At 45.2% G+C, this 12,175-nt stretch overlaps 1 protein-coding gene across 4 annotated transcripts in view; it reads right to left on the bottom strand.

The window, feature by feature from the left end:
• Positions 1-12,175, bottom strand: part of large1 (LARGE xylosyl- and glucuronyltransferase 1) — a 107,708-nt gene that overhangs the window by 30,143 nt on the left and 65,390 nt on the right. For all 4 annotated transcript variants that reach the window (XM_052056128.1, XM_052056129.1, XM_052056127.1 and 1 more), the window contains one exon: positions 1,013-1,211. In XM_052056128.1, the coding sequence (XP_051912088.1) occupies positions 1,013-1,211 (199 nt within the window). The remainder of the gene's footprint in view (positions 1-1,012; positions 1,212-12,175) is intronic.

Raw genomic sequence — 12,175 nt, 5'->3', positions numbered from 1 at the left:
TGCTGTTGTTTGACTGCACAACGAATGAGTGACAACTATTTCCTGATGGTCTGATAAAATTAAGGCAATTTTTTTTATTTATTGTTACATTTTTCACAAAATAACTATTAGGAAACCCATGAAGAAAAAAAACAAAAAAAAAACTGCACAACGCTTGAGTGACAACTATTTCACTTTGGTCTCAAAATTCAGGCTATTTTTTTTTTAATTATGACTTTCCTCACAAAATAACTATTATGACTCCCAAGAAGAAAAAAAAACAAAAATTGAAACAAAACAAACACAAAAAAAAACTAAAAACTGCACAATGCTTGAGTGACAACTATTTCACTTTGGTCTCATAAAATTCAGGCTATTTTTTTTTATTATGACTTTCCTCACAAAATAACTGTTATGACTCTCAAGAAGAAAAAAAAAACAAAAATTGAAACAAAACAAACACAAAAAAAACCCCAAAACTGCACAACGCTTGAGTGACAATTATTTCACTCTGGTCTCATAATATTCAAAATATTTTTTAATTATGACTTTCCTCACAAAATAACTATTATGACTCCCATGAAGAAAAAAAAACTGCACGATTGAGTGAAAACTATTTCACTCTGGTCTCATAATATTCAAAACATTTTTAAATGATGACTTTCCTCACAAATAACTATTATGACTCCCAAAAATGCAGCTTTATTCCAGGTATGATTACTTTTTTCCCGCCTCACACATTCTCGTAGTTACTACTTTTCATTTCATTTGGACTTTGGTGTTGCTTTACGACTTCCTCAAAATATGGAATTTATTCATAGTGCAAAAAAAAAAACCCACAAAAAAAACCCACAAAAAAAAACGCACAAAAAAAAATCTGACTTCCTTTCCATATTTTGACTCCTTCACAAAAATAACCATTTTAGTCATGGGAGGTTTTTTTTTCTTTGACTTTTTTTCTTGACGTTTACTCGCAAATTTATCAAGTTCTCCTTCAGACGACTTTTGAAAAAAACGGATCGGAAGGAAGTACCTTGAAAGCTGCCGACCGACAGGTAAAGCCAAGTGAGTGCCGGGATGAAGAGCAGGGCGAGGGAGGCCGCCAGGAACTTCCTGCGCCCGCGACACATTCCCAGCATCCTCCGGAGCGAGTCGAATGGAAAGAGAGGCGGGGGACGGGGGGGAGTGACCTCTATGTGGGGAGCAGCTGTTGCCCACGATGATTCATGGCACTAAAAAAAAAAAGAAAAAAATTTTAAAGGTGAGAGGAAGATAAACGGAGTCAATGCATAAAAACGGTCTCAAAAATCTGCGTTTGAAAAGACACAGGGTGTCGAACATTTTTTCTTTTTTTTTTTTAAATGGCCACTTTATAGTCGTTTTTGTCGAATTGCTCCCAATTTTGAACCGCATGTACGAGACAATTGCTTTGTGTGGGCAGAATAAGGCGGCCTGACCCACTGTGAAATACAAAAATCTTCAACCCCGCGAGTCTGTTGGTGATGGCGGTTTTCGAGTTCAACGGAGGGTTCCAAACAGACGCGGCATTCGGGAGGAATAATCTCTCTGCTCAAAACCGGTGACCAATTCAATTCTAGACCAAGTCTGAAAAGACGTTTAAAAACGTCTTTGGGAGTGAATGAGTTAACAAGTTGACCTCAGATAACTTTTTCATTGGCAACAAGAAAAAGGAGTTTGTCATAATAATACCTCAGCGAGAACTGAGGCAATTTACATCATCATAATAAGATTTTATTACTTTTATCGGTCTCACAATGGAAACATTCCCAATTTACAGCAGCAAAGTTATGAAAGGAAAGACAGTAGAAGAACAAAAAGTAGAGGGGATGCTGTAAAGGCAGCCACTCTCGCGGCGCCATCTTGAAGTCAGAATAATATAAAAACAAAATCATACAACAATCATAAGCATCATGTCGCCCGGTGAAGCGCAAAAAGCGCGTTCCGTCCTTGACAAAAACTTCTCCGGTGCCCGCCCAGCGTGCACGGCAAAAACTTGAGCGGAGGTTTTATTTCTATTATTTCTGTCCACATCGTCACATTCCACCACAGCAGCTGTGGCTTTCAAAGGCGGGGCCTGGGCTGGTGAGTGACGTGGGCGCCGGTGAATGAGAATGTCCAGCTGGCTGGCTGGAAACTGTTGAGCGAATGAGCCTTGTTAAAATTGTGACGTGCGCACTTTTCCTTTTCTATCCGAGTTCAATTTAACTCCATTTAAAATCCAAAGCAATAACAGCTTCTGAAAGCTAAAGCGTGTTTCAATTATCTCCGGTGCTTTTACATAGCGCGCCGTCTTTAATCATTTATAAAAACGGATGATGGGGAAAGGAACAATGACGGAATGGTGTCGGAATGCACTCAGGTACGGGAAACTGTTGTTTGTTTTGCGGCTGTGCGTGTCCATGGCTGGGCGTTATCGAGAATACACCGATGCTGACTGTTTGCGGGTATGTCACATCATGCGGAGAGCACAAAATATGACTTTTAATAAAGACAGAGAGGAAAGGTCTGGGGAATAAAAGACAAGCGTGTGACGGTTTAGCTCAGCTTAGCGTTCAGATTAGTCGAGACTTCTTATGTTACGTGACAAACCAAGGGCCAAGCAGACAGTTGAGATATTCTCCTCGGCGCTTTGACACGCTTTGGACGTTCCGACCGTCAGACAGAAGTCCTTGTCTGCTGAGAAAAAAACAAAAAAACAAAAAAAAAGTAAAAAAAATGTATGTGGTGTCAGAAAAGAAAGCCCTGTCACTGGACATGACAACATTGTCGAGCAAGAAAGGTCATTGAAGAGTCGGCGCTAACTGCACGCTAAGACCGAAGAACCTCAAAGGCCCGTGGCATCGGAATTCAAAGAAAGACAGTTGAGGGGAGGGGTGAGGGGCGCCTTTCATGGAGAAATTGGACAGAATGACACCTTCCAGCCTGTTAAAATAAGAGTAAAAAAATCTTCAGAGTGCTACTGTGAACATGCAAGGGCATCCACGGGGTAACATTCACACCCAATTTTTTTTGCAGCAACGATAAACCCATTATGTTAACTTATGTCTCACCATATACGCGCCTCAAAACGATACCGTATTTTCCGCACTTCGGAGTATAAGGCGGAGTTTCAATGAATGAGCTATTTTAAATTTGTGTTCATATATAGGGCGCACCGCATTATAAGGCGCATTGAAGAGAAGCTACGACAGTGGCTGCAGTTGCATTATACATGCACTAGATGGAGCTACGTTAAAGGGAATACAACACAATACGGTTTTATTTATACAGAGCTTTCACAATCGCTGCAGCTGTCACAAAGCGCTTTACGGAATATTTAAAATGCTACGTCCCAGGAAATCACAATATTGATCCATCAAAAAGGCGCGTCGGATTATAAGGCGCCTTATAGTGTGGAAAATACGGTAACGCTCTTTTGGAAAAAGTCAGTTTGAGAGCTGAAGGTCCAGCGTACGCCAACAGCAACTGGCTGTCGAGCCTGTCAACCCTGAAAGGAGCCAAGTGTCTCATCGGGCAAGGGGCTACATTTTTTTTTTTTTTACTTTGTCGGCAAGTCACAATATTATGAGAGCTTTTACGCTCAGCTTTTGTACAGAGTGGCAAGTTTTATATAATCCTCCAGTGACTGGCGGGCACTCTAACTTCAGCCAACATGGCTGTAAAGCAGCAAGGCGCTTCTCTTGCTTATTTATTTATTCCACCCCACCCCCCCCGTAAAAACTTTCTTTTCGGTAGTTGTCAAGGCAGGCTTGTAACGACTTCACAAACCCATCAGCGGTTGACCGAGTTCATCCCTTTGGTGCTATTTTTGATGACACGATCCCGGCCAGCTCGATTCCCTGCGAGGCTTTCGATAAACAGTCTCGCGGTGGCGGGGGGTGCCAAAATGCACAACAGGTCACTCGCATGAGGTTGCCGTCGGACTATTATTGCCATGAACTGTATTAAGAGTCGCTCAGCTGGTATTTTGACATCGACGATGGCAAACGATGTTGCTTTTTGGTCTTTTATCGAGTGCGCGCGTAGTTTTGGTCTCTACTGCTTACAAAGACACTTGTAGTGTTGGCTACTCGACATTAAAATTTTGTCATATCCATTTACACGGCGCATCAAGCTTGAAAGATGAGCGCGTTTTCCAAAATGGCACTTTCGACTTTAAGTCGACAGCGGAGCACAATTTGGTGCCGCGAAAGCCTTGAAGTGATTTGACGAGGGACTCTCGAGTGCGGGTATTTGCACTTAATTTGAGTAACAAGCAGCTCTAAACGGAGGGGGGGGGGGGGGGGGGGGGTTCCAGGTAGCACTCGACGCTGATCAAAGCACACGGCAAACAGAACAGTTGAGACAACAGCAAGTTGCAACATACGCCCCCCCCCCAAAAAAAAGCAGACGTCCAGATTACGTGTCAAATTATCCAAATGAAAGCAGATGAAGAGGCCCAGCGGTTCCTTTGCGCTGTCACGGTTAAAAATCAAACTTTTACAGACAGATCTGAGAGCCCAAGGTGACACCCTGTTTTACACGCGCACGAGATAAAGCGTCCCATTCCTCCGGATGTGAGGGGCGCAGATCAACCGCAATTTAATACGGCGGGGCAGCTTTTGAAACCAATCAAATGAGCGGAAATATTAACAATTCCGTTTGGAGTTCTGCTAAAAGATAGCTATCGCGGTTTGATTCTCGAGAACTATTAACATAAAGGTGAGGGGGAGGCTTTTGGTGTCGTCTATTGTGCCAGATGATGAAAATTCGGAAATATTCTGGGTGACATCCAGTCGACCGCTCAAACGCCTTAATGAATAAAACACAAAGTTGACGTGTTCAGTCCCTTCCGCGTAACATTTTCGCCCATTTGCATTCATATCAATCAATAGGTTGTTAGCCGCGCTGCTAACGCAGAAACGACGAACTGAAATCGTGCCCGATATGTTCACGTAACATGAAGAGTTATTCCGATAAATGTAGCTTAACGAACATGCCAACACGTTTAGCAAAGCATCAGTGTCACTCCAAATCACTAAATCCGATGAAATCGGCATCCTCTGTGTCACTTTTAAACAACTGGGCCAACTCCGGAGGTAGAAGATGTCGACGTCGCCTACGTCGGACTCATTGGCGATTTATTAACACAGGTCTAGAGCGCCCTCTTGCGGTTGCATGTGAAAACAACACGTGGAATAATAGAATGTGTTCATCCTTTCACACATAAGTCGCACCCCTGGCCAAACTACGAAAACCCCAAAAATGTGACTTATAGTCGAGAAATTCGGTATTTATCGCAGAATGGGAATGAGTAGTACTCTGGCGCATTTTGTATTCGCTCACAGAAAGAATATTGAGACGTAGCCGTGTCTCGATTCAGGTGGCGGTGTCCGTTTGGAGGCTGCATTTGAAGGCGGGTGACACCAGGCGGTGATAAATCAAAGCCTCTTTCTAATTCAAACCTGGCTTTCCTTCTCAAGCTCCGCCCCCCGCCGCCACTCCAGGATGCAATGGCCACTAGCCACTGCAGCCTCCCTAACACACACTTAACACATAAACTGTCAAATCCCTCCTCGTCGCGGTGCGGATATTTCTCGCTAAGACGCGGAATGTGTCCTTCGACATGAACCAAGCGCGCCGCGTGACTCAAGAGTAACCTGAATATCCTTTTCACTGGCCCAACCGTATAGAGCAGAAAAGTCCACCCGCAATCCGGGATTGAACACCGAAAGCAAAAGAAGAGTCGAACGGCTGAGTAGGCGGGAGGGAACAAGCGTGAGCCGTTTTTTTTTTTCTCACTCCCGCAGTCGCCCCCCCCCCCCCCCAAAAAAATGCGAGAGACTCTCTCGCAACGCCGATAATCGCGAGCAGCCACGGGTCAAAACAATCAACGCTTCGGCGGAAAGGCGGTACGGAGCATCGTGCCGACTAAATGACTTTTGCCACACTGGCAGTGGAGAAGGTGAGGGGAAAAAAAAAATATTGATTGTGCAGGCGGGGCTGTCCTCATTTCATTAAGCTTGTATACTCATTAGTATTCTGTTATGGTAAGGAGGGACGTGTGCGCCGCCGTACAAAGGCAGCTCTGACATTATGGATGTCACCGGAGCTGGGGAAGTGCGGAAAAGGCATTTGGAGGTGAAAATGCACACAAATCTTCCGCGGAGAACCAAGAGCAGGGGCCACGCAAATGGGCTAAGTCCGCGACCCGTCGAATTGATGAAGACGCCCGACATGGGCCCCTCGGGGTGCGTCTCGCGAGTGCACACCGCGATGAGAGTTGTGACCCTAAAGCGGGTGGTCGGCATACCTCGGCTGGAGTTCTCCTTTCCGGGTGCCCCTCACTCCTGGCCTCCCAGGAGTGCTTTTCTTAAAAACCGAGATCAGAGTGGGCGGGAAGGAGTATGATCTGCGTTTTAAATGTCTTCATTAACTCATTCAGTACCAATGAAGTGCCAATTCTAGACCAAGTCTGAAAAGACGTTTAAAAACGTCTTTGGGAGTGAATGAGTTCAGGGCAAATGTTCAAGGATAGGACTGAAAAGTGACTGTGGGGGCGACAAACTGGATTGGTCGCGAAAATGTGCAAGTGAATTTCAGGAAAATATCATGTCATGGAAAGTCAAATCAAATTAGTCAATGACGTCAATAGATATTTTTTTTTCAGCACAGTACAATTAACCCCGACCTATATTTGAGCCGATGGTGGGAGATTAGCCAAAGCTAACGAGGTTTAATCAACTTCTTCTTATTTTTGGGGGGGGGGGGGGGGGCTGAGACTTCCACGGATGAACTCCATTCCCCTTTATTTCCTTGGGGTGAGCTTTCCCATCATTTTTGTGAAAGCAAGCGACGGCGTCGCCAAACAAAGACGTAGTCACCGGCGCGCAGGGTGAACTCTACGCACGCCGTTTTCGACGACGCTCGGGAGCGGGAAAAAAAATAAAATAAAATCCAATCGCAGCAGTGGAGTGCGCGGAATGGAATGAAACAGACTTGAAGTGCAAAAGGGCCACAGTTGGATGAGGAAAATGCGAGGCGATATGCGGTCTGCGCGGCGCTGATGTAAACCGACAGTCTTCAGAGGTAAGATTCGGTTGAAATCACAGTCACTTTATCTCACTTCTTACCACCCCCCCCCCCCCCGCCCCCCTCTCCCCCGTTCGCCGTTTGGATAGCACGGCATGTTTCTGAGAGGCTTTCGCTTTATATTTTTTATTCCTGCCCTTATGATCTTCTCCCATTGAACAACCTCGTTTGCCCCCTTCGCGAGGTTGAACGGCAGGCTGCACACCCAACACTTGCGTACCAAAAATACGGCTCTGCTCCAAAAGACGCCAGGTTGCTTCCTGCTAAATTCCCCCGGGGCGTGACACCATTTACGCGCTTCGCCGCCCCCTCACTCTATCGCTCGTTTATTGCATACCACATGATCCAAATTTTTTTTAAATATGGGTCAGTGGTTAGCGCATGAAGCTCACAGTGCAGCGGTACCGGGTTCAATTCTGGCTCCAGCCTGCATGTGTGGAGTTTGCATGTTCTTCCCGGGCCTGCGTGGGTTTTCTCCGGGTACTCCGGTTTCCTCCCATATTCTAAAAACATGCACGACAGGCTGATCGGACACTCAAAATTGTCTGTAGGTGTGAGCATGAACACGGATGGTTGTTCGTCTGCGTGTGCCCTGCGATTGGCTGGCAAGCGGTTCAGGGTGTCCCCCGCCTACAGCCCGAAGACGACTGAGATAGGCTCATTTTGTTAACGGTTGCATCCTGCAAGCTAACGGAGGATCTGCCACGGTCCCGCTCTTCTCATACAACGATTGATGTGTTTGTTGCGCCTTGCCTGGGTGCTGTTCCCATCATCCGCACAGCAAACGATCAATGTGATCATTATTTATCTTTTTTTTTTTTGGGGGGGGGGAACATTGGCTGCTGCAATTTGTGTTGCAGCAGTCACTCTCCGCTCCGGCAGGCCCCGAGACTGAACGCGGAAGACACCGACGACAAACATTTCTGTTTTTAGTCGCGTGCCCTACTTTACTACCCGCCGTGTGCTAAATGTTGTGGCCTGGATTGGGTGTGGGGTGTGGGGGTGCGGGGGGTGTCAGCGCCAGCAGAAAGACGCTTGGTAGTATTTGGTTGAGTGGTTCACATTAGAGAAAGATCTAGGGACTGTGACCTTACGCCCCCCCCCCAAAAAAAAATACGTCGTGAAGCAAATTTGATTCGTTCGTTTTTTCCATTTGGATTGGATTCGAGTGGGATCGCGATTTCACAAGCAAAATTACCTGGTTTAGTTTGTCGGAGATATTTCGCCGATAATCTATAATTTAGTCATTTCCAAAATTTTTCGGTAAGAAGTCTCCCCATTGCTGTTTTTTTACGGGTGTGGCCCCAGGGTTGGATCACCTTATATGGTGGTGTGGCTTTTGCCTGGGTGTGCCACGCTAGTGACGCAAAGGGGTGTGGATTTCGTTGCGATTTCGTTGATCTTTCGTGATCACAAACCATTTTCAAAACAAACTCATAAACTCTAAGATGACTGCGGACCTGGCACCGCCTTCAGAGTCTGCAGTCTGGCTGCCCCGATTACCCTTCCGTCCAAATTCAAAATGAACTCATTTGTTTCACCACCATGTGGTGTTTGCTGACCCTCTGATCTAAGAGCAGCTTGCTCTCCGACGAATTTCATTTCATTTCGCCTTCAAACCGCATTCGTCACGACTGCTAAAATATCGGATCGGCCTTCATCACCAGACGGCGTTTTTTTTTTTTAGTCGCCTGGGAAACAATTTCTGCCACGGGCTACTTCGCTGTGACAGTTTGTCTTCTTTAAAAGTGCGACATTTTGATGAGATCCTTTCTACTCGGCGGATCTTGCTGCGCTGACATATTAGAACGCCGTCACCACGGACAGACGAGTGTGCAGAAAATGCACATCTATTTGAGACGGAGGGGAAACAAGTTACCCAAAGCAAATAACTTGTTTGCTGTATTAAGCGGGAGATGGAAGATCCTCTCGGACAATACTGAGATATCAATGCATCCGCTGGCTTGGTACGGGGGGAGGAGACGAGTCGGTTCAGGAAATAAATATTGGAATTCAACGTGCACTCATTGAAATATGCGGTTGCTATTTGCGACTCCTAATCAACACCGTCAATGTTGAGCGGAGCAGGACAAAGCCAACACGTGTCCGTCTGACTTGACGGATGGAAAAACCCTCACATGCAAGGTGACACTGTTCCGTTCCAGTCCCGTAGGCGGTAGAACTTCGCATCTGCAAATACAGATCCGACCCCGCCCTCAAACACAGCAGGCATTTGTTTTACGGGTAGCATCGAGTGCTGGATCAATCGGGCCACCTGGGCGCCGAAGGAAGCGGAGTGTAACGGGTTTCGGTTATGGGTTGAAAGAGGGGAACAACTACCGTATTTTTTGCACTATAAGGCGCTTCGGAGTATACGCCGCACCGTCAATGAATTGCCTACAAACTGTTTTCATATATAGGGCGCACTGCGTTCTAAGGTGCAAAGAATAGAAGCTACAATCGTGGCTGCGGTTGCTTTATGCATCCACTAGATGCTTAAGGGAATACAATACAATACAATACAATACGTCTGGTTTTATTAATCTAGCCCTTTCACAACCACTGCAGCTGTAACAAAGCGTTTTCCAGAACAGTTAAAATACCACGCCCAAGAAATCTGAATATTAATCCATAAATAAGGCGCATCGGATTATACGGCGCACTGTCGGGTTTTTGAAAAAATGTAATGCTTGTAAGTGCGCCTTATAGTGCGGAAAATACGGTAGACATTATCCAAAGCTTGGAGCAGAGTTGTGACCGGTCTCTCGCTCTGTGGAGTCTGAGGATCAGGACCGCAGCTTGTAGTCGTGCTGCTTTGTGAGGGGGACTTAAATTAGCGTGCCCTGAACATTTCAGAGCTGATTCACAGACAGCTGGTCTGATGAGAGAGAGGAACATATAAGCCAGAACCAGCTTGGTAACCAGTCGCCGAATGACTCTTGCATGACAACAACACCCGAGCGATGCGCTGTTGGAACAAGCGGCAGTTTATGAAAGCGGAACCCGGTGACTCTAAAAATGTCATATGTGGGATGCGGTTCGTTCAAAGTCTAGCGGACGTCGATGTACAGTAAGTCACAATATTCACTGGATTTCAGACAAAGCAAGATCATTATCTAAGTGGAGCAAAAACGTGAATTAAAGCCACACGACCGAGTATTTTTTTCACACATTTGTCTAATTCCCACATTTGGCTATGGACAGAATCGAGATAATCCTGGGATCATAGACTCCAGGCCAAAGGTTAATTGGAAAGCCGCCACAGTGGAGGAGAGCGGAAATAATACCGGCCGTATTCGTGACTGCGATGCACGCTCCGATCATTCAAACGACTGCGCTGCTCTTAGTACACCCGCGTTTCAGCGCGGTATTCGACGGCCTGCTTTATGTACCGATACTCCCCCCCCAAAAAATGATTTTGTTGCATTCACCAACCAAAAGGCCCCTTGGAATCGCGCCAACCCTCTATGGCGCTTGGCATCAAAACAGGAGTTCAGAACATTTACGGGGGATTCATATCGTCGCTTCTTAGCTAGCCAATTATTTCACAGCTCACTAATTTGCGCTATAAAAACAAAAAACAAAAATAATAAAAATAAATCAGTATCCACTCAAGGGGTACTCAGTCACCAATACGGATAAAATTAATCATTTTTTTTCCACTTTAATCGCGATATTTTATTCCAACTCTATTTGAATTACTGTATCGTAATGACCGTTTTAAAAAAAAAATCCTGCAGTGTAATGAGTTTGCTCAGAGGTATGGGTCCTTGGCGCATAATATTGCAGTGATGATGAGATCGGTTCCCGACGCCTGCTCGGATGTAGCCTGCTCCGGGGGCTGTGGAACGCACTCAAAATCCTCCGACTATCAGACAACGCGATCCGTTTAAATGAGATTCGTGTGGCTGTCAGAACAGATAATGTCACACAGAGCTCAGAACTTTGATGTGGACGGCGAGCCACGTTGGCAATCGCATTCTCTCGTGAGATGTGCACAATTTTGAATAACCAAACGCTTGGATGCAAACGTCGCCGTATATTTTCGACGCACCTCTTTACTGGAGTCTGTCATGATTGATCGAAATCTGGCCGGCGTGATAAATCCAGTGAGGGGGACATGCTATCATGCAGTTCCAATTAACTCTGGAAATGACTTGTTTATCATCTCAACGCTCACTGCAGTCACACCGAACCCAGCAAACAAACGCGGCGAAGAGAAGACATACGGGTTTGCATATTTTTTTTTTTTTACAATCGAGTGACGTCGAAGGTTCTACAACGGAATGTCAGTCCCGCTGGGAACACCTCAAGTCCCAAATTAGCATCAGAGAGTGATAATAATTAGGGTGAACTGCCTCATATAGCGGCGAGCGGTGACGCGGCGTTCAGGAGAGGTCAAAGTGCCCAATCGGCTTCATTTTCAGACGCGTGGGGGGCTTTAAGTTACCGGCCATCCACGGCGATTACACGGTGATGAGTGCATCGCTTGAAATGTGCCTGTTTAAGGCCGCTGGGCGTGAACAAGGAAATCAATGAAGCGGTGGACAGAACAGGCTTGTTTGCTGTTCGCCCATACAAAGCTACGAGGGTTGGTATTCACTCTCATTAATGAAGAAAAACATGGACAAGCGTTACAGCCAGACTGCACAGTGTCGGGATGGAGGGAGATGATGATAACCTCAAGGTGACTGAAATATTTGTAAAAAATATTTATATTAACAAAATGAATAAAAATAATTGTCTGCAACATAGATATGTGATAAAGTTAATTACAAAATCAACGACTGCCAATTTAAAAAATTACGTTTTTCTGTTTTTAAAACTGTTTAATCATTTTAATATGAAGCAGAAAATCAAATTCCAAATACCTCAATGTTAAAATAAAAAAAAACAAACGTTATTGTATAATACTTAAAGTTGGACACAAAAAAAATGCAGCTAGCATGCCGCTGATAAGCTAGCTGCCAAATACGTCTACACTAAGTCGAGTTTTATTCATCTGCAAAAGCAACTTTCATCATTCAAGTTATGTGTTGAAAGACGGCTTTCATGTTTGAGCAGAAAATAGGACCTTAAAAGTCAAACACACCATAAGTTGTTT

Source organism: Hippocampus zosterae, chromosome 21 (genome assembly GCF_025434085.1).
Source record: "Hippocampus zosterae strain Florida chromosome 21, ASM2543408v3, whole genome shotgun sequence".
Lineage (NCBI taxonomy): Eukaryota > Metazoa > Chordata > Actinopteri > Syngnathiformes > Syngnathidae > Hippocampus > Hippocampus zosterae.
The sequence above is the reverse complement of the archived record's forward strand: the minus strand, read 5'-3'. Positions and strand labels throughout refer to the sequence as shown.